At 36.4% G+C, this 22,092-nt stretch overlaps 1 protein-coding gene across 5 annotated transcripts in view; it reads left to right on the forward strand.

The window, feature by feature from the left end:
* Pgant9 (polypeptide N-acetylgalactosaminyltransferase 9) overlaps window positions 1-22,092 on the forward strand; it is a 328,116-nt gene that overhangs the window by 291,631 nt on the left and 14,393 nt on the right. For 3 of the 5 annotated variants that reach the window (XM_076532837.1, XM_076532838.1, XM_076532839.1), the window contains 7 exons: window positions 1,205-1,374; window positions 5,383-5,696; window positions 6,553-6,751; window positions 7,704-7,873; window positions 12,177-12,305; window positions 20,899-21,009; window positions 21,949-22,053. In XM_076532837.1, coding sequence (XP_076388952.1) covers window positions 1,205-1,374; window positions 5,383-5,696; window positions 6,553-6,751; window positions 7,704-7,873; window positions 12,177-12,305; window positions 20,899-21,009; window positions 21,949-22,053 — 1,198 coding nt within the window. The remainder of the gene's footprint in view (window positions 1-1,204; window positions 1,375-5,382; window positions 5,697-6,552; window positions 6,752-7,703; window positions 7,874-12,176; window positions 12,306-20,898; window positions 21,010-21,948; window positions 22,054-22,092) is intronic. The other 2 variants (XM_076532841.1, XM_076532840.1) reach the window with 2 other exon arrangements.

Below are 22,092 nucleotides of genomic sequence, written 5' to 3' on the forward strand. Positions count from 1 at the left end.
ACAAGGAAATAATACAAAATGCGCTCTGATTACCATGTGTGTGTATTTACTACTAATTTTGCTATCTTCCATTAATTTATCATTTCATTTCAATGATTTATTATTGTTGCTTGTTAATATGTAACTTTCATTTACATTTACATTCATTTACATTCAACAATATATTTCTTAAAAATAATTCCTCTCGTCATTCGATAATTAATCCTATATTCGAACAATAAATTAACCTTCAATTATTAACAATTATCAACAATTATTAACATTTAGACAAGCGGTAATAAATAAGAAATAGTAAACGATTTAGCAAGGAATCCATTTTGTCGACTAGACACACAGAAAATAAGCACAGCGATGCACGCAAGCACCGGAAACAGAGAGTTTATTGTTTACAGAACTTATTATCCGCATTAGCTTTATTAACCGATAGTGCGGTACGTAAATCGAAGGCTCTTAGAATCTTGGCCTACAGGGACCTTAGAAATGTGTGTACACCTTCCGATCGTTTATTCTGCCAACATAGTGGTTTCTAATCGCATTACCGTATTTTGACCCCCTCCTATCGTACCGTGGGTATCTCTTGCTCGTAATCCGCATTTTCCGAACGATGATGGGATTAAGGTATTAACGCGACTGATTCGAATTTATGGCTGATCGGAATACTTATGTACAACGACGGTAAAACGTTTATGTCATGAACGGAAACACGCTCGATCTACAATTTCGTTCAAATATATGCATGTTATTCAATTTTGAGACATGTGCTTTTATAAATATTGACGGGTGATATATGAAAGCTCAATTAAATTTCGAGACATTGACAAAGAAATGTGATGTATGAATGTTCTATTTAATTTTTTATAATTGTACACTGTGTGTGTATTAACAAAGAAAAGTGACGTATGAATACTTTATTTAGTTTTTCAGAATTATACAGTGTGTATGTATTGACAAAGAAAAGTGATGTATGAATGTTTTATTTAATTTTTTAGAATTATACACTGTATATGTATTGACAAAGAAAAGTGATAAAGGAGCATTTTATTAAATTTTTAGACACATACATATGTACAAGTACTGATAAAGAAATGTGATATGCATGTAGTTATTTTTTGGGGATGTTTATGAATATTAATTGAGCAAATGTCGTACAGATTAAATTATGATGCTGAAACTTCTAACATGTTTGTTCTATTTTCTGTTACAGGTGCAAAGAACCTGGAAGATATTTGAAAGAGCTTCCACCCACAGCAGTGATCATTTGCTTTCATAACGAGGCCTGGTCAGTACTGCTGAGGACAGTTCATTCTGTGTTAGACAGATCACCGGAACACTTAATACAAGAAATCATCTTGGTCGATGATTACTCTGACATGCGTGAGTAAATCAATTTTTTTTCTTAATAACATAAGAACAATTTTCTTGAAACTCTCTATACATCAATATGTATTCTTCCTATTAGCGCAATTACATTAAAAATTAGTCTTCATACAGAATTATTATTACAACATAAAAATCCTCTAAACTCCAAAATTACAAACTGCTTCCCAAAATAATTATCAGTACACCCAAATTGATCAGTAGGTAAACAATTTGCAACCAATCTATTCACGCGAGTCCCAAAGTACAGTGACCAGCACCGAATAGATCAAAGGAGCAGAACTAATACAAATCGAACGCGTACAAATCGCAACACGGCGTTAAGTTGAATGCATAAAGCTTTCAGTAGCTTTTGAATCGCGAGAAACTTGTCCAGCTCATCGTAGAGGAACCGATGAACGTTGGGGTGGTTCAAATAGAAACTGTGGTTCGTTATGTAGCGCTACTTGTTCGACCGAGCAAGCATATCCCTATTCAGCTCGGTGATTCGTTATCGTCAGTGTTCCGTCGTTCCACGATAGATCGATTAATCGCGATCCATTTCTCGTGAGCACACTGTAACGAGATCGGGTCAGCCTGAATGGTATACTTGAAAGATCCTGATAGGGGTGATTCAGGTCAGCTCGCTGCTATTTTCTGCGGGATTTTATTTTCTTTACGGAATTTTGCAATTATTTTGATATTTTAGCATCAAGGTGGAAACTTTAACATTTAAATTGTTAAGTTTCTAAATTTTTTAATTTGTCAATTTGAAAATTCTTGACGTGATAGGACTTCGACATTTATAATAATAGCTTCATTAGTTATTTTCAGAGCTTTATATATTCTCAGTCATTTCAAATTTTCAGGTTTCTGAATTTTTTATTTTGTCAGTTTTTAAATTTTTGACGTGATAGGAATTTTTTCAGATATTTATACTGGTATGTTAGTTATTTATAAATAGCATTTCATTGTTTACCTATTTCAAATTTTCAGATTTATACATTTTTAAAGCTCTGACATGACTGGAATTTTTTCTGATATTTATAATGGCGGCTTTATCAGTTATTTACAAAAAGCTTCATATATCACAGAGTTCATATCAGTGTCATTAAGCCACCTCAAATTTATAAATTTATAAATCTCTGACGTGATAGGAATTTTTTCAGATATTTATAATATGAGCCCCATCAGTTATTTACTAACAGGAGATTTATATTTAACTGTTGACCTGAAACAACCAATCTATAATTTTTTAAATCTCCGACATGACAGGAATATTTATAATAGAAGTTTGATTAGCTATTGGCAAATAAACTTTCAAATTTCTGAATATCTTCTCAACGATAGACAGATTCTTCAATATTTCAGAGCAGCCATTCATACATCACGCTTTCAAGGAAGAACCAACATCAGCCGTTATCATTCACTTTTCACGTGTTCCGCAATATTTCTCCTGCTTATCAGTATTAAAAATTCCCCTTGCTTGCCAACTTCATCCTCGAACCCCATAAAACACCAAGATCCCGAGTTTATCTCTCACATTACTGCCCTTCACCCTAATCTTCCGACCTACGTTAATTATTAATCAAACAGCGTTTATTACACTGCCGTTATGTTCCGACAGATAAACGACGTAGCAAAACAATCAGGCGGATTGTAATGGGACATGTCGTGTGCCCTTCATAGGGTCTGCCGTGTTTATGAGCCTCACTTCCGGCCGGTAGCGAAGCTTATCTGAAGGCTTTTAAAGGGGCTTGCACGGGTTCCGAGCTCTATCGTTTCCACCACGTTGCGCTTCCCTAACCCCCCTGTCAAGGGTTAATCTCCAAAGCTTCTACACCCTCACGATTTTTACTTTCTTTCCCCTTTGTCGTGTGTGGTTTCCGTTCCTTATCCTTTCGTTTCACCTCTGACGCGCTAACACGATTTTAACATCTTCGATGATAAGGCACTTCTGTGCCTTCGACGATAAGAAACTACAACGTAACGTAATCTCGTTTTACACGTTGTCATCGTGAAATGTGGTGGACATTTTGGGATACTTGTTGAGAATGTGAGGAGGTTCATTTTATGGAGGTTAAGCTTAGGAATTAGTTTTTAATTCATTTTGTAAATTAATGGGATGAACAGTAAGGTGAGGATGTTTGTGGTCAGACACTTTGATACAAATTATTAAAGACAACGGTATACAATTTTTCAATTTCATGTTTTAATATATTAGTGTATATTGTGGAGGTCCATAAAAAATTCCCATCATTAATTTTTATATAAATAATTTATTTTAGTGTATTTGCTTCGTCAGTCACATACGAGGTCACAGTGAAAACTGACGTATGTGGTCAGACATATTATAATATATATTAAGAACATATGTACTGAATTAGTAAATTTTATTTTTCAATGTGTCAGTGTATATCTTAGTCTCAATATTAAGAACCCTCTAAAGTTCCTATCATGTGAGTTTCTTTTAAATAACTAATTTAATTGAATTTGTATCATGTGTCACATATGACCATTACAGTGAAAACTGACGTATGTGGTCAGACACTCTCTAATATACATTATTAAGAACGAGTAGATTTAATCAGTCAATTTCATCTTTCAGTGTGTTATTATATATCGCAGTCTCAATATTAAGAACCCTCAAAAGTAACTACAACTTGATTTTCTTGTAAGTAACTAATTTAATTGAATTTGCTTCATGAGTCACATATGACGTCACAGAGAAAACTGACGTATGTGGTCAAACACTTTTTAACATACATTATTAAGAACAAGTGTACTTAATCAACTAATTTTATCTTCCAGTGAAATGTTCAAAACCTCCTGTCATTTGATTTTCTTGTAAATAATTGTTTTAAGTGAATTCATTGAAACACGTATGATTATCTAAATCAACATACTACTTCTTTGTAATCGGACAATTTTTTACTTCTACATTTCTAACCTTAAATGTACATCTTTCATAATGTCCACATTTTATACTATTCTTAAAAATGCAATTTATATTAAAAAATGTTCGAAAGATCTGCACAGTTTAATGAAAAATAATTTTCCAACGAAAACTGAACTTGACAGGTGGTTTACATTTATTAATTTGAAATTCGCGTTAACAGCAAAATGAAGTTTAAATGCAGTGAAAATGACGTAGCGGCATAACATGAACTGTCAGTACTTTTAAATTTATAAACGCAAGGAACGACGCATCGGGGTCACTTTTAATACAGAATACTCGATTACAGGTTTTTAACGGATTCCTATATTAAATGGAAATTCGAGCGCGGATAGAATGAATAAAGATATACGAACAGGTGGAAATATTTCGACCGGTTCTGGTTAGCAAATACGTTTGAATAATTCATTCGTTTCGGGTATAAACTCGGAAATAATCATTAGCCTCGCGCGAACTGCCCTGCTCCTTGAAATCCCTGTATATCTGCAGTTAAACCGAGCTAGGTAACGTTCGCGAGTTAGGGTTCTCCCGTGAAGCCGTTTTAACGAAGAATAAATCACGAATGTCTGCTAATTGCTATCCCTGGCTGGACCTTAACACTGTAATACATCATCACTCGTAAATCTGAATTTCATGCCTCTAAATCTTCACGCTTGAAACGTACGGCGAAAATCTTGAATTAATCGGATAATAACATAATCAAATTACCCTTGCGCACTGTACGAGATTCTAATTATTTAAATTACTGCGTGTGCAGGAGCGCGAACACTGTGTAGGTACAATACACAGTGTAGGTATATTGATGAATGGTGTGTTATAGGTTATGGGTCTTAGGTTAGCTTAAAAATAATTATTCAAAGTTACAAGATTTGGAAATTTGGTAATAATGGAATTTGAGAATTTAGAACTGTGATACTTTAAAAATTGTGCTCATAGAAATTTAAAAATTTCCGACTTCATAAATTTAAAAATTCATGAATTATCTTAAAGTCTACAATTTTTAATATTAATCAATTTGCAAAAATTCATATCAATTCTACAGTAATTTAAGTAATTTTCTTGCACTGCAGCACACCTCCAACGTCAACTGGAAGACTACATGATGAACTACCCCAAAGTGCAAATCATTAGGGCGCAAAAACGAGAGGGTCTTATTAGAGCACGCTTACTCGGGGCTGCAGCCGCGAAGGCACCTGTTCTCACATACTTGGACAGCCATTGCGAATGTACCGAGGGTTGGTTGGAACCACTTCTCGATCGGATTGCTCGTGATCCAACGACAGTCGTTTGCCCCGTGATCGATGTTATCGACGACACCACACTGGAATATCACTGGCGAGATTCCGGTGGCGTGAATGTCGGTGGTTTCGATTGGAATCTCCAGGTAAGACGGCATTCCTTTCGTTGCTTACTGGTGATTATGAAAATGCATCTGCTGTTCATCTCAAGCAATACACCATTTCAATGAAATTGCATATTGCAGTTATTTACAGATGTAGTTATTGAAAATTTATTTTTTTCTCTTCATTTTATTATTCATATTCATTTCTTTTATTTGAAATGAAGTACTTAGGGCTTTTTTATGAACTGTTGGAATAAAATTAGTCGATATTAAATTTTAGGGTTTGAAATTCTTTAGTGGATGCATCATGAATAAAATTTTCTTCCACATTTGAAATGTATTGTTTACTTTATGTGCGTGTATATTTTTTTTTCTTTTCTGAGTTTGGTGAAAATATTGAATAACGATATTACAATTTGCAAGTTGCATCTAAAGATTCTAATAGTGTATGCTATGTAAAATAATTGTGCTATGTATACATATGATGCTACGTATACATATACATACGTGTAACGTGTACATGCATATGTATACATATATGTATATGTAACTAATGTATACATATGATACTACATATACATATACGTATACATATACATACATATGTGTATATGTGACTAATTTACACATATGTGAATATGTGACTAATTCACACATATGTGTATGTACACTACATATATGTATATGTGTACTAGTTTGGTGAATAGAATGTGACATACTTTCACTCAAAAGAAACAAATAAATCAAACAGAAGTGTAACACGAAAGGACCAAAAGGATCGTTCACTTTTATGGTCGTCAAAATACCGCAGAGCATTTTCTTGACTTTAGTACGGTTTTCGAGAGTTCTCGATTTCATCGTTCGATTGTCAAGAATTCTTTCTGTATTTCTGCATCAGTTCAACTGGCACGCGGTTCCTGAAAGGGAGAAAAAGAGGCATAAGAATCCCGCAGAGCCTGTATGGTCACCGACGATGGCTGGCGGCCTCTTCTCGATAGATCGAGCTTTCTTCGAACGCCTCGGCACGTACGACAGTGGCTTTGATATTTGGGGTGGCGAAAATCTCGAGCTTTCTTTCAAAACCTGGATGTGTGGAGGTACGTTCATATAAAAATTTACTGAAAGCGTATTGATACTGCGGTTCATCGTGTAAATTAAACAGAATAAATTAAATAAAATGAATTAAATAAAATGAATTAAATAAAATGAATTAAATAAAATGAATTAAATAGGATAAATTAAATAAGACGAATGAAATGTTGAATATCAAGTAAATTAAAATAAATTCAATATTGAATGAGATGAATTAAATTAAATATTAAATAAATAATAGAAGATGAAATATAAAATAAATGAAATAAAATGAATTTAATATTGAAATAAAGGTATTGAGGTATTATGACATATATCGTGTAACATATGTATAATAACTACATAATATACAAGTATATATAAAAGTATATACATTATATGGTACATATTTGCTTAATTATTTCAGACAAGTATATCTTCTTAAATAATATCCTGTTAAATAATATTCGTAATCATACAACCCTCTAGTGAATCATAAAACCTGTGTCTAAACTACTGTCATTAAATAATAATAATATTTATGATAAAATTTCGATGAGTTACATTTCGTAACTGATTTTTACATACACAAGTTCAAAACTCAGAAACTCAGAACAAAGCTATCGCCCCATCTCTCTCCAGAAATCCCATCAACCTTCAAAAGCCATAATTCAAAATATCCCCATCCTGAACCGCCATAACTCTCTAAAATCTCCCGGAAGCACAATCCGAAAAAAGTAACGAAGCCAGCAGAAACGTTTGAATTTCCTTTGCATAATAATCACCGTAGCAGCGAGTCGAGCCATCCAATCAACATAACACGGGATCCGTCCGGAATAAACGTACAATTCCTCTCGATATCTCGTCTCGATTTCTGCTCGACGAGATTTTTCACGAAACCGACGAGATCATTTCATTCGTCGAAATAACTTGTTTCACCGCAATCAGCTGGATGAAATTTCGAGACCGGTGTTACAGGCACCCTGGAAATCGTGCCGTGCTCGCACGTGGGCCACATCTTCCGGAAACGTTCGCCGTACAAGTGGCGTAGCGGCGTGAACGTGCTCAAGAGGAACAGCATACGGCTGAGCGAAGTATGGCTGGACGAGTACGCCAAGTACTATTACCAGAGGATAGGTCACGACAAGGTGAGCACTCGCTACTTAGCCGGTTGAGTTCTACCTTTGACACGGAACCCGACCGTTCAACCGACGCTCAACCGCCATCTCGATTTCTTCCTCCGTTTTTTTTATTTCATTCGATTCCGAATCGACGGATCGTGCTGAAACTACGCCGCGTCTCGAGAAACTCGCGGAGCTTGAAAATAATAATGAACGGAGGGAAAGTCGAGTGGAACGCCGCTGTATTGAGGATTTCTTTCTTTAACGGAGTTTGCGGCAGCTGGGGTTTTATTCAAGGATGTTGTTACTTGGATTTTCTTGGACGTTTTTAATTGTTACGATTTTTATTAGTTTAAACATTACTGTAGTTTAGGGTTAGGTACTCATTTACGGATGCAGTGTTTGTGCGGTTAGTTGGTATGGTTAATTTAAGCATTTAACTATTTAGGGGTTCGAAGTTACGATTTTTATTAGTTTGAAAATTAATGTAGCTTAGGTATAGGGTTAGGTACTCATTTACGAATGCAATGTTTGTGTGGTTATTTGGTATACTTAATTGGAAATTTAAGCATTTTATTTAGGGGTTTGAAGTTAGAGGATTTGAGTATTTGGGGCTCCTTGAATTTAACGTTCAAAATTTTGCAATTTCAGAATTGATTTAGAACCTTAACAATTTTAATATTATTTGAGATGTGGACATTTGTCCTCAAGTTCAAGAATTTGAATATTTGGGGCTCCTTGAATTTAACGCTCAAAGTTTTGCAATTTCAGAATTGACTTAGAATCTTAACAATTTTAATATTATTTGAGATATGGACATTTGCCCTCAAGTTCGAGGACTTGAGTATTTGGGGTTCCTTGAATTTAACGTTCAAAGTTCTGCAATTTCAGAATTGATTTAGAACCTCAACAAATTTAATATTATTTGAGATATGCACATTTGAGAAAGGTATTTTTATAAATTCTATCAAGCTATCATTCGTCCTCAAGTTCACAAAAATTCCTGGAACCAGATTCAAACTTGATAGGTGCTCGTTAACAGCGCCATGTTTATAGCACACTAAATAGTACTCCCAAGTTAAAAGCACTTGTAAACCTGTTTTTCCATTTGCGTGCAATTTTATTGGTTGCGTCAGAGCACGGGCACAGTGGTTGGAATAGTTACGATAAGGGATGACGATAACCAAGCCCGATGATGGAGAGTACCGTCGACCGAGACTCGTCGTAAAAAGGGGCTATAAACGTGGCAAACACTCTTAAGGATCGCTCGCGTGTCCTAGCGTGTCCCTTGAAGACGCTCCTTTTATTCTTCACCGTAACGATCTATCCTTTATCCTGGCAGCTTGTCCCTTCGTTTCGTGGCGAGATCCGATCGAGCGAGTGCTATGATGGGATAAAAATAAATCGTTTCCAGACACGTTCGCTCACCAGGGCCGTAGAAACCGGCTGTATCCTGTCACCTTTGTGTATCCTTTGTGAAACGTGTGATTGCGTATAACTTACGTCTTTTGTATGCAGTGTTGAACGGTGATTCGGAATAAATCAATAGGGGATTGCGTAACTTGTGTTTTCTGGGAAAATTATTTTATACTGCATCTGGGGATGTTTGTGATATATTTAGGTATGATATGTGTGTTTTTATGGTTTTTGTAGGCAATGTCTGATGAGGATAGTTCAATAGAGGATGTAATTGATGTTTGAGGAGAGTTATTTAGTACTAATTATTTTTGACAGCTTGAGGTGTATGTGAGGGTGTGGAGATTTAGGAATCTAGCAATATAGGAAATGGAGAATGGAGTTTGAGGATGTAGGATTATGGGAATGTGGAAATCTGGATTGGAAGAGATGTAGGATCCTAGGAAAGTAGAAACAAATGAGTTTTGAGTGATAGAAATTTAGGAACATGGGTGTACGTGGTCATTACCATGTATTCATATATCCTATGCCTAAGGATGTAGATCCTATACCTAAGGATCTGCAAGTGTGAGGATATAGCAATGTTGAGATTTGGGACATTTAGGTATCTGAAGAGTTAGAGATCTGGAAGCATAGAAATCTAGGAACGTAGAGATCTAAGGACATAGATATCTAGAAACATAGGTATCTCTATACTTAGGTATCTAGAGACGCAGTTCAAGAACGTAGAAATCTACCAGTGAAGGTATCTGGGGATGTAGTGATCTCGTATCGTAGAGATCTCAGAATGTAGGTATTTCCAAATATAGAAATCTGGGAGCATAGAGATCGAATAATGTGGAGACCTAGAAATGTAGGTATCTGGGAATATAAGAATCTAGGGATGCAGGCACCTAGAACTAATAGAAATCTAAAAATGTAAAAATCCACAAATATAGATAAAGAATTCTTATGAATTTCTTGACGAAGAATTCTAAAATCTTAAACTTGCACATATTCAATTCTCTTCCACATTTCATCCTCATACATCAAAAAACAATAATTGTATTCATAACATTTCATTGACTCAATTTCACATATTTATCAGCATATTTCTAAATTATTTCCACATTTGTATTGAAACGTTATTTAACCATATTTAAACAACAGATGCATTGAAAAATCGTATCCCGTATTGACGTTATTGAAAGGCGAATGTACAGCGAAAAATTTGTAATTTTTCGAGCACCATACTTCGATAATCCGAGCTTTTTATCCCATTGTTTTGTATGATAGGATTATTTATAAGCTCGACGGTTTATTCGGAGGCTATTCGAAACTGTTTTGCAGTTATTGAAAACGTTTCACCGTTTGAGTATAATTTATCACGATACGTGCTTCAAGCTTCCGTTTTCAATGCGCGAAATACGGGTTTTATCGATGTTTAAAAAAAAAAACTGTCGAGATGTGACTGCGGGAAGCATTAAACGTTAAATGAGAACGGAGTTCGGATAAAATTCAGTTTCGATATTTCTAAATATTTGTGTGGGTGAAGATACGTTAAACGGGGACATAATTTTGTATGAAATTCAACGTGTTAAAGTTTTTAAATACATTTAGCAGCTTATTATCTGTTTATTTAATAGAAGTTTGAGGAAATTTGAATTTCCGGTAAACAGCTTCATAATTTCAGCTGTTTCAAGTGTAAGCTTCAAATGTTTATCAGGTTTTAAGTAGTATAGGTCAATCATTTGTCTAACTTTGAGAACATATGACAAGATTGACACTTCAGAAGATTTTACGATAAAATATACTTAAATAGCAGTTTTAACGTTTGTGTATTTCAAAGTGACGTTTAAATTTTATACATGTTTAACGTGATATCGGTTTTCAAGTGACACAAGTCAACCATATCATCCACTCTCGACATTCATCGTTTTCGCATTTCTTTGATAACGGCAGTTGTGATATGGAAGTTATTAATCAATAAATTTTAATACCTATCAGTCCATCCGAATCGAATTTCATGCATTTATACTGATTCGTGATAGCTGATAAACTGAATTTCCTTCGCACGGATCATGTTCCAAGTAGATCAGATCAACCATTTCTCCTCTCACCTTTTATTCAAATTATTCGGCGGATGGTATCAGATTATTTGTAGCACGTGAGCAATCATTTGTATTCAGTCATATGTATATTAAATAATGTATATTAAAATCAATGTTCAAAATTAAAATCAATCAACGTAATAAAATATTACAAAATCAATGTAATACATTGTCAATGTGTTCTGTCAATGTATGTACATATGTGTTATTGATTAATCAAAAATATATTCACTAAGTTGTACAAATTTTTAATATCCCTGTTGAAGTATAACATCAATTTCAGTCTCTATAAATAATATAATAAAAAAATTCATCAATTTATTACATCAAATTTTTATTTAAAATATTTGTTAAATAATTTAATGAATAAAATTGTGTGTATCTATCATGTGTATATTACAGTGAATTAATTTTGTAGTTCATCAATAATCAATCAAATGAAATTAGAACGAAATAAAATAATCTTACTTATAACTATTTTCCTATACAATAACATTAATTAATTTACAAATAAATAAGTAATCTACACTAAACAAGTAATATCCCCACTCGCACTCACTCAAAAGTCAATTTCACCCCCATAAATCGCTTCCTTACCCTCGCAAGCTGCCATAGTTTCAACTCGGGTGCTCTAAACCTCCATAAGACGCCCCGTATATTTCTCGTCCCTTATTTCCTCCACCCTTTCCCCCCTTTTTACGGTTATATCTCTCACCCCAATTCGCGTCTTTGAATCTGTGCTCTCTTAAACGACGTTGCTCTATCAAACAGCCAAGCAACCCCTCGTAGGCAAAATTTCTCGACTTATGGTTCGCAATTTATAGGGCAACTACGGGGACGTGTCGGATCGGAAGGCCCTCAGGAAGAAACTCGGCTGCAAATCGTTCAAATGGTACCTCGACAACGTTTATCCGGAACTGTTCATACCTGGAGAAGCTGTGGCTTCCGGCGAGGTAAGAATTTACGTATATCTCCTAGTATTTCTTGTTCTCAGGTGCGGAAACGACGGAGGGCGCCACTTTATGTTTAACGACGCCATTTTGATGCTACGTCGCCAGTTAACAGACTCGGAGGCTATTTTGGAGGAACAAAGTGAAGGTGCGAAGTTTAGCTTTTGATGTTTGTGAGAGGAATTTTGGATGTGAAGTTTCGAATGTTAGATGGTGAGGGAATTGGGGGGTTGAGGTGGGGTTGTTGAAGTACTGAACTTTGTGAGGTCTCACTGAAGTATTCAAATATACAAATTCTTAAAAGCTTTTCTTGAGTTACGGAATTCTCTAATTTCACAATTTGAATTCTTAAGTGTCTGAACTCTCAAGTTTTGAAATTCTCATTTACCACAATTCTCAAATCCCTAAGTTTTTCTTTTCCCAACTCCCCAAAGCCCCAAACTCTCATTTCCCCCAAATTTTCAAGCCCCCAAACTCTCATTTCCCAAACTTCTCAAATCCCCAAACTCTCCTTTCCCCAACTTCTTAAATCCCCAAGCTCTCCTTTTCCTAACTTCTCAAATCCCCAAACTCTCATTTTTCTAACTTCTCAAACCTCCAAACTCTCCTTTCCCCAACTTCTCAAATACCCAAACGCTCCTCTCCCCAACTTCTCAAATCTCCAAACTCTCCTGTCTCCAACTTCTCAAATCCCCAAACTCTCCTCTCCCCAACTTCTCAAATTCCCAACCCTCTAAATACCCAAACTCTCGTCTCCCCAACTTCTCAAATTCCCAACCCTCCAAATACCCAAACTCTCGTCTCCCCAACTTCTCAAATTCCCAACCCTCCAAATACCCAAACTCTCGTCTCCCCAACTCCCCAAATCCCCAAATTCTCAAATTCCCAACCCTCCAAATACCCAAACTCTTCTCTCCCCAAACTCTCAAATCCCCAACCCTCCAAATACCCAAACTCTCCTCTCCCCAAATTCTCAAATTCCCAACCCTCCAAATACCCAAACTCTTCTCTCCCCAAACTCTCAAATTCCCAACCCTCCAAATACCCAAACTCTCCTCTCCCCAAATTCTCAAATTCCCAACCCTCCAAATACTCAAACTCTCCTCTTCCCAAATTCTCAAATTCCCAACCCTCCAAATACCCAAATTTTCCCATCCCAAAATTCCCACCCCCCCAAACAGAAACCCCAGCGTCCCCAGAAACACAGTCCCCAGCACTTTCCATCAACCATAATAGCCCGTGTTAACCCCTCCCCTTCAGAAATCAAATAAACCCGTCTGGCCAACAATAATCAACTCTACTCGGAAAAAGTGATGGACAAACACGAAAGCGATATACCGCTGCCTTTGAAGAATTTAATTTTTACGCAAACGGGGTTGCAGGGAGCAAACAGAGGGGTAATAGCCTACGGGCGCGAATCGTTTTAACTTCAGAATCGAAATCGAACGGGACAATACACGGCTGTACACCTTTCCAGAGGGGTTCCTCCCCTCGGTTAGGGGAAACGTCTTCGCCTTGGGGCGATGTTTGATTCGCCTCCATTATCTGTGCCGACTACCGCGATTTCGGTGCAGTAAGCCAAGAATTCAACAAGCCGATCGAGACGAATCGATTTCCGATCGGATGTCGCGCGGAGCCTTTGCTTGTGATCCGATTGAGATTGCCTCGACCGCGGCTGCATTGTTTCTCGATCGAAGGCATTGTTTTCTATGTCGCAGCCTCGTTGACATCAATCATTGTCTCCGCCATCGACAATTGAACTTCCCGTGTCCGTACAGACACTGCTCCGCACGTGTGCGCAGGACGTGTGTTGCCAGCACCGAATACATTTTGATTTACGTAAACACTCGCCAAACGAAATTTTTCACGGTACACATAAACGAAATCCGGCGTTCCGTTTTTTACCGTTTTTACGCGGGTTTTTTATTTTTCAATTTAACGGTTGTAGGGCAAAACTGCCACCGAATATTTTAGGTATTTTTTTTACTTCTTTGGAGGAGGGAGTTTTTATTTAGGGGACAATTTAATAATTGTTGAAAGATTTACTCTGTCAAAAGCTTATAATCGCTGTCTAGATAAATGTGAACTTTTTGTAGCTACAAGAAGAAATAAATTAATTGAATTACATATTTTGAACATTATCGATAATACAGATCCAATGAATGCATAAATTAACTTAATAAATATGAATGACTATACAGGACGTTCTTTTTGAAGTTACAAAGAAGAATGAATTAATTGAATTACATGTTTTGAACATCATCGATAATACAGATTCATTAAATGGTTAAATCAACTTAATAAATATGAACGATTTTTCAAGACGTTCTTTTTGAAGTTACAAAGAAGACTGAATTAATTGAATTTAATTTTAAATGAAACTTGCATATGTCCACATACGTGAACATATGAATAAGAGACCAAGAGAGTATCTTCTCTGTATTTTCTCAGCAGCTCTACATCATCATTCATTAAATGCAAAGTAAACAAGTCCGATGCAAAGAAATAAAAGCAAAGCCGGCACGATGTAAGTTTCCGGGTAATTTGAAGTTTCGAGGAAACATTACTCAGAACTGTTTCATTTTCCACGTTTGCTTTCGAAATGAGTTTTTAAGTTCACCGGAATAAGCACGCGACCTTATTGCTGATGCAGCTGTGACGTGGCTGAAAATTGAAATAGAGAAATCCCGTTTAACGAAGAAGGTCGAGTCACGTAGTAAAGAAGAAATGATGAAAGATCTCGTGTTCCGTCGAGTAATTATTGTGACAGGGTATTTTCTGATCGAACTATTGGCAATGGTACTCGTTAGGAGAAAATTTGTAGCTACCTACTCTATTAATTCACGGGGAGGTCGGTAGTGAAGGAAAACAAGGAGGAAAGGATAAAGGAAAGCTTGAAATATCCAAGTTGCGTGACACTGCAATTTACGTGGAAGTAGGAAGCCTTTAATCCGCTGTTAGATATTGTAACTTTATCACGAATCTACGGACATGCATCAAGAAAGGACCGGGGTCTTTTGAGAGCGCTATTGTGAAAACTAGGGATGATTTTTGTGAATACATGTGCACGTGTGTACACATATGTTGGTAGACACACACGTGTGTGGATGTGGGAGACTCAATTTTTAGCTTGATGTGTGAATTGTTTGTTTTAGACAATTTTTGAAATTTTAGGTAAATTCAACTATTCTCAGTTACCTTCAGCTGTCATCAGCTACTCTCAACTACTCTCAAGTACTCTCAGCTACTCTCAATTATTCTCAGTTACTCTCAAGTACTCTCAGCTACTCTCAACTACTCTCAATTATTCTCAGCTAATCTCAAGTACTCTCAACTACTCTCAATTATTCTAAGCTACTCTCAATTATTCTCAGCTACTCTCAATTATTCTCAAAATATTCTCAGGTACTCTCAATTATTCCTAGCTACTCTCAGCTACTCTCACCTACTCTCAATTATTTTCAACAACTCTCAGTCACTCTGAGAAGCAACTCTCAATTATTCTCAAAGTATCCTCAGCTACTCCGAACTACTCTGAGCTACTTCCACTCTCAATTATTCTTAGGTATGAGAGTTATTTCTCTCTATCGTCACCACTGTCTATAAATCACATATGTAATACTTGTAGCTCATACATTACATGTACAGCACCATACTGCTTCACACATCACATCTATCATCCTAAACACAATTACATACAATCAATATAAAGATACTTATCTCAAATTGTCGTAATAAACCATATATCACTTCCAACATCAAAATCTTCCATCAAAGAGCATCCATCACTTCAACCTAAAATATTCCAAAACACCCGTACAAAAAAAGATACGACCACCAAAAACTTGATGAAACTTTCACGAAATTTAAACCGCAATCCGTCACCAACCACAGCGAATACAGTATCCTTGAATACAGTATTGAACCCCGCCAAAAATGAAACCAAAAAAGGAAGATAGGGAAATAGAAAAGCGATCGTAAAGTTGCTCGTTGAAAATAAATCGAAGAAAAATACGAGGAAGCCCGGTTACCGGTTCAATAACAACGGAACGCGCTAGGCGCGAGACACATCGATCAAATGCACCGTACACGGCTCGAGAATGTAATGACCCGTAGGAGAACTGCAGCCACGGGCCACGAGATTATCGACGACAAGCGCGACAAGCTCGACAATCATTTCGCAATTACGAATGCAGTGAAACAGAGGGCCAAGAGACGAACGGACGCGAGCCGTTGCAACACGACGGAAATAAATCGATCGGTGATTGATCGCAGCCACCCGCGAATCTTGCATAGAAACGAAATTAATGCACTGTCAATCGCGTGAACGGTAAAGCGGATAGCCCGCCGCAGCGATTTCCATTTTCCACACTGAATCATTAATTTTAGTTAGCGGAATTAAAGGATATCTTGCGTTTTAATCGGGTGACGTTCACTGATGATGTTACTGCGGTAATCGCTGATTTTTAGGTAGTTTTTTAAATGCAATAGTGGGATTTTTTGGGGGGAGAATGGCAGGGGTGGAGTTTGGAAATTAGAGAATTTGGGGGTTGGAAAATTTAGGGTTTGAGAATTTGGGGTGATGGAAATTTGGGAATTTTAGAGTTTGGGGGTTTGAGAATTTGGGGTGATAGAAATTTGGGGGAAAGAAAATTTGGGGGAGTGAGAATTTGGGAGAGTGGGAATTTGGGGTGATGGAAATTTGGGAATTTTAGAGTTTGGGGGTTTGAGAATTTGGGGGAATGAAAATTTGGGGGAGTGAGAATTTGGGAGAGTGAGAATTTGGGGTGATGGAAATTTGGAAGCTTTAGAGTTTGGGGGTTTGAGAATTTGGGGTGATAGAAATTTGGGGGAGTGAGAATTTGGGAGAGTGAGAATTTGGGGTGATGGAAATTTGGAAGCTTTAGAGTTTGGGGGTAATAGAAATTTGGGGGAGTAAGAATTTGGGAGAGTGAGAATTTGGGGTGATGGAAATTTGGAAGCTTTAGAGTTTGGGGGTTTGAGAATTTGGGGTGATAGAAATTTGGGGGAGTAAGAATTTGGTAGAGTGAGAATTTGGGGTGATGGAAATTTGGGAATTTTAGAGTTTGGGGATTTGAGAGTTTGGAGGTTGGAAAATTTAGAATTCGAGACTTTGGGGGTTGGAAAATTTAGAATTTACCAGTTTGTGGTCAATCAAATTCCAAGTATGTGAGTTGGTTATTTACAAAATTAAAAATTCTCAAATTCCAATATTTATAATCCATTTTTGAAGACATCTAAAAGCACCATAAATTCAGTCCTTTGTTCCACGTTCCACAGACGGACCTATGATTTAACACGCACCCGAAAAAAGCTTGACAAAAGAAGAAGAGTCCGAAAGGGCAAAAACATAAGCTTCCAACCGACAAACTGTTCTCTGTACCTCTGTTGAAATTGTTATTTCGCATGCAACGCGAACCGCATTCCGAAGTGCTCGCAGCGTGAAATGCTTCTTCGCGAAAATGTCCGGCCATCCTTTATTCTTTCACTCCCTTTTTTCCCGACGCCCTTTTTCCACTATTTACTCGAGGGTTGGGAAGCAAACACGGGGAGAACGTTGGTGTCAGCCAGGGAGAAGAAAAAATATGGCAAAACGCATTCCGTTTCGGTCGAACGGGGGTGAAAAGTGCGCAGGATATCCGCGAGGGTGGAAAACGATTGATCGATACGATATCTATGGCATAGAAGCTGACACTTGATTCTTTTCCGATTCTATGAAACTAGATGAAGGATATTGCTGCCTCTTCATATTTTATTTCCTTCCTGCTGCTGGAGACTATGGTTATGCTTCTTTTATCGCGTTAGTTGGATTGTTCTTAAATATTCTTTATATGGTGGTATAGTGGTATTGTTCAAGGAAAATTATTCGAGGAAAATTATCTGGGTGAAGTTACAAATTTTCACTCTTCCAAATTTTCACTCTCCCAAATTCTCACATTACCAAATTTTCACTCTTCCAATTTTTCACACCCCCAATTCTCACATTCCCAAATTTCTATCTCCCCAAACTCCGAAAAAATTTCCAAATTCCCATCACCCCAAATTTTCACTCCCAAATTCCCATCACCCCAAATTTTCACTCTCCCAAATTCTCACACCCCCAATTCTCATATTTCCAAATTTTCACTCTCCCAAATTCTCAAACCCCCAAACTCTAATTTTCCCAAATTTCCATCACCTCAAATTCTCACTCTCCCAAATTCTCACTGCCCCAAATTCTCACATTTCCAAATTCTCACTCTCCCAAATTCTCAACCCCCCAAACTCTAAAATTTCCAAATTGCCATCGCTTCAAATTCTCACTCTCCCAATTTCTCACTCTCCCAAATTCCCACCCCCCAATTCTCACATTCCCAAATTTCTATCTCTCCAAATTCTCAAACTCTCAAACCCTAAAAACCCTTCCATTCAATATCCCCAACCCCCTAAATTCCCAACTCCCCAAATTGCGTCCCTCTTCAAAAAATAAATAAAAATTTCCCAAAACCCAAAATAATAAAAATTTCCTCAAACAAAACTTTGTCATATTTCACTAAATTAGTTCCAATCGACGCCTCCGAGTCTGTAAAAGCCAACCAGGATCAAGTCAGCTTTCATAATTTTATCGAAGGTCAGCTTCGACGATAAATCACTAGTTTTTATTCTAGCGACCCTACTTGGAGGAGGATGAAAGGGATGAAGATGCTCACATTGAAACTGCAACGACCACAGAATTCTTGCATCCAGCAAAATCAGGACTGCTGACCGAGCTCCGTGACTGAATGCACCCGCTGCATGAAAACCTGCGCACACGTACATACGTACACAATGTATATACACTGTACACATACATAATGTACACGTGCACAGGGCCTCGGTATGCTTTTCGCGAACAAAACAGGAGCTCGGCTCATTTTCGATTTGTTGCGGTCTGTCTAAAAAATGGCAGAACATTGCTCTGTTACGGGGCCGATCTCTTTGTTTCGTGGCAACTGTTCTGTGGTCGGAAATTTGACGAGAAACTTGGAAATGGAGGAAGCAGACGGGAAAGATCGGAGACTCGTCGATAAGATGATGGGATTCTTGGTTGGATGGCTTGATTAGGGGTTACTTGGAAAGGAGACTTGGTATTGTTAGATTTATGGGTTTTTAGTCATTCTTTTTCTTGGCAGTTTTGTGTGTTAATAATTTATGGTTGTTTGGGTTTGATGCTCTTTTGTGGTCTTTGATCAATAAAACAAGAGTAATTGTAGTATTTATTTGAAATTTTTAAGACTCATTGTAAGGAAGATTTATGGTTTTCTATTAATAGGAAACACGTTCTTTGAACTTATATTACTCTTCATAATAATAATTACAATAATTATAATTACTGGTCATAACATTATGGACATTGATCATTTTGCAGAGAAATATTGAAAGAGAATTTAGATCATTCTTTTTAATAATTTTTTTTTAATGAAAGGCAACATTAATTTTCTAAAAGTTAGTGCATTTATTATATTATTACTTAGTATATTATTTAGTACCTCGTTTAAAAATTTGTAGAAATAATTTCAAATCCTTTAACCAAGTCTGCCAACAAGTCAGTACTGCACTAATGAAATTAATAAAACTGATCGTTCTTAAACATTACTTTACAAAATTGAAACCAGACAATAAAAATTAAAACAGCAAAGAAGATTGATCATAAAGAAGTTGAGCATAAATTATTCATCCAATTATTGTAGATGTATAATCGAGTCTTCTAAACCAAGAACCCGCCATTTTGTGCGCAATTTCAGAAAAAGTGTTTAACTTCATTCAATGTCTTCAACCATGTTTCAATTGATTTATGCATTTTTTCAGATATGGCAGAGCGAGCAGTTGCTGTAAATATATCACCGCAAACACCGAGGAAAATAATGAAATGTGCTTTCCCCTCGGAACACTAAAGCGGGAGAAAATATCACGCATAATTTTTCTTATTGCGTTACCTTTGGAACGGCACGAAAATAACGCGTATATTTTCTCTAATTATGAAAATATTTCGTGAATGATATTTCTTCATTTTTAATTTATAATTTATATTTCTCCATTCTTCAATTTTAATTTTGATATAATATAGTTTTAATACAGAAGAAATGTATATGTTCATTTTAAAAAATAGTTTCTAATAATTTTTTAATCTCTAACTTCAGAAGCGATGCTAAATAACTGATGATAATATTTAAACCATGAATTTATGTTTAATTTACATATTCACTGACATAATTCAGTTCCTACTATCATCAAGTTAAAGATATTTATATACTTAAATTACTACAAACGTTCGTTTAATATCAACCGTAAATGTTCCTTGAATAGTGACGTTTTCAAACGTTTGTTAAAATATTGACTTCAAAAATATTTGTCTGAAATTGACTTTTCCATACACGTTTCTTTCATACCCCTCAAATATTTGTTCCATATGTGTTCATAAAATTATCAAAGGTAAAATTTTCGCAGTCATAGTTCCTCGGTGTTCGCGTAATGCTTCGATTAATAGAAATGTTAAGGTACTAACGCGTCAATCTAACGAACTCATCCACGAATGATTATACTAACTAATGAACAGGTACGTAATCTCGGAGAAGGAGGTAACACCTGTCTGGATTCGCCAGCACGCAAGGCAGACTTGCACAAACCGGCTGGGCTCTACCCCTGCCATCGACAGGGTGGAAATCAGGTACAAATTGACGTGTGGAAGCTGAACGAATCTCGTGCCAGACATATTTTAGCCCCGTCAAGCCGTTTGTTTCTCTGTCAGTTCGTTTTCACGCTCGAAACGAAAACTCGACTTTCCTATTCCCTTCTTTTTCTCCTTTCTTCGATTCGAAATCTGCGATCCAATGCAGCATTTATGTGCATGCACATAAAGTACTTTATTGTTTTCTTTATTATGATGCATCGGTGAAATTTCTTTTACTACAAATTATATCTTCTGCAAAATTTATTTAGGATTATTAGTCACTATGCTGAGGATGAGCACTGTAATTATACCATAGAAGTATATTTTCTATTAGGGTATGAAGTTAAAGACATTTTGATATAAGTATACTACATATGTAGTTTTCACATATTCACATATGCAGTTTTTTTTAATTTTTTAACGCTTCTTAAATTTTAGTTATCAAAGTTTTAAGAACAGGAGTAATTGTTTCACAAGTATTGTTAATGTAAAGTGTTGAAAAATCAGTCACTTCGTATTGAAAATATGAAATTAAACCTTCATATGTGTAATTGTTAAAAGTTCATATAGGTAACTTGAAGTGTCAGTATTTCAAAATTGTTCACACATTAAAAATCATATCACAAAGCAAATATCTATACATAGCAATTTTATTATTCACCAAATCCTTCCACTAAATCAAATCCCAAAAGTCGATTTCTCGTTTCACGAAGTGCACTAACCCTCTAACGCTTCGCTCACGCTTGCATGCTACACAATTTTGCCTCCAAATTATGCGTTTGTGTTTGCTGTGTGGTTTCGTATTTTCGTCTTCATATAGGGACCGAAGATAGGACCAATTTCCTAATAGTTTACGTAAGATACCGAATATTGAATTGTCCCGGGTCGTAAAATGGTTAGTAACCGTTTGCAAATGTTTGTTGAATTTCGCTACAGATCAGGCATCTGGTTAGCAGCATATGCATAGACTCACCAGGGAAACCTGAAGACTTGCACCAGCCAGTGGGTTTATATCCCTGTCACCGCCAGGGCGGCAATCAGGTACACGAATTCGAGATTCGAATGCAACGAGAAATTTAC

Source organism: Megachile rotundata, chromosome 6 (assembly GCF_050947335.1).
Source record: "Megachile rotundata isolate GNS110a chromosome 6, iyMegRotu1, whole genome shotgun sequence".
Taxonomy (NCBI): domain Eukaryota; kingdom Metazoa; phylum Arthropoda; class Insecta; order Hymenoptera; family Megachilidae; genus Megachile; species Megachile rotundata.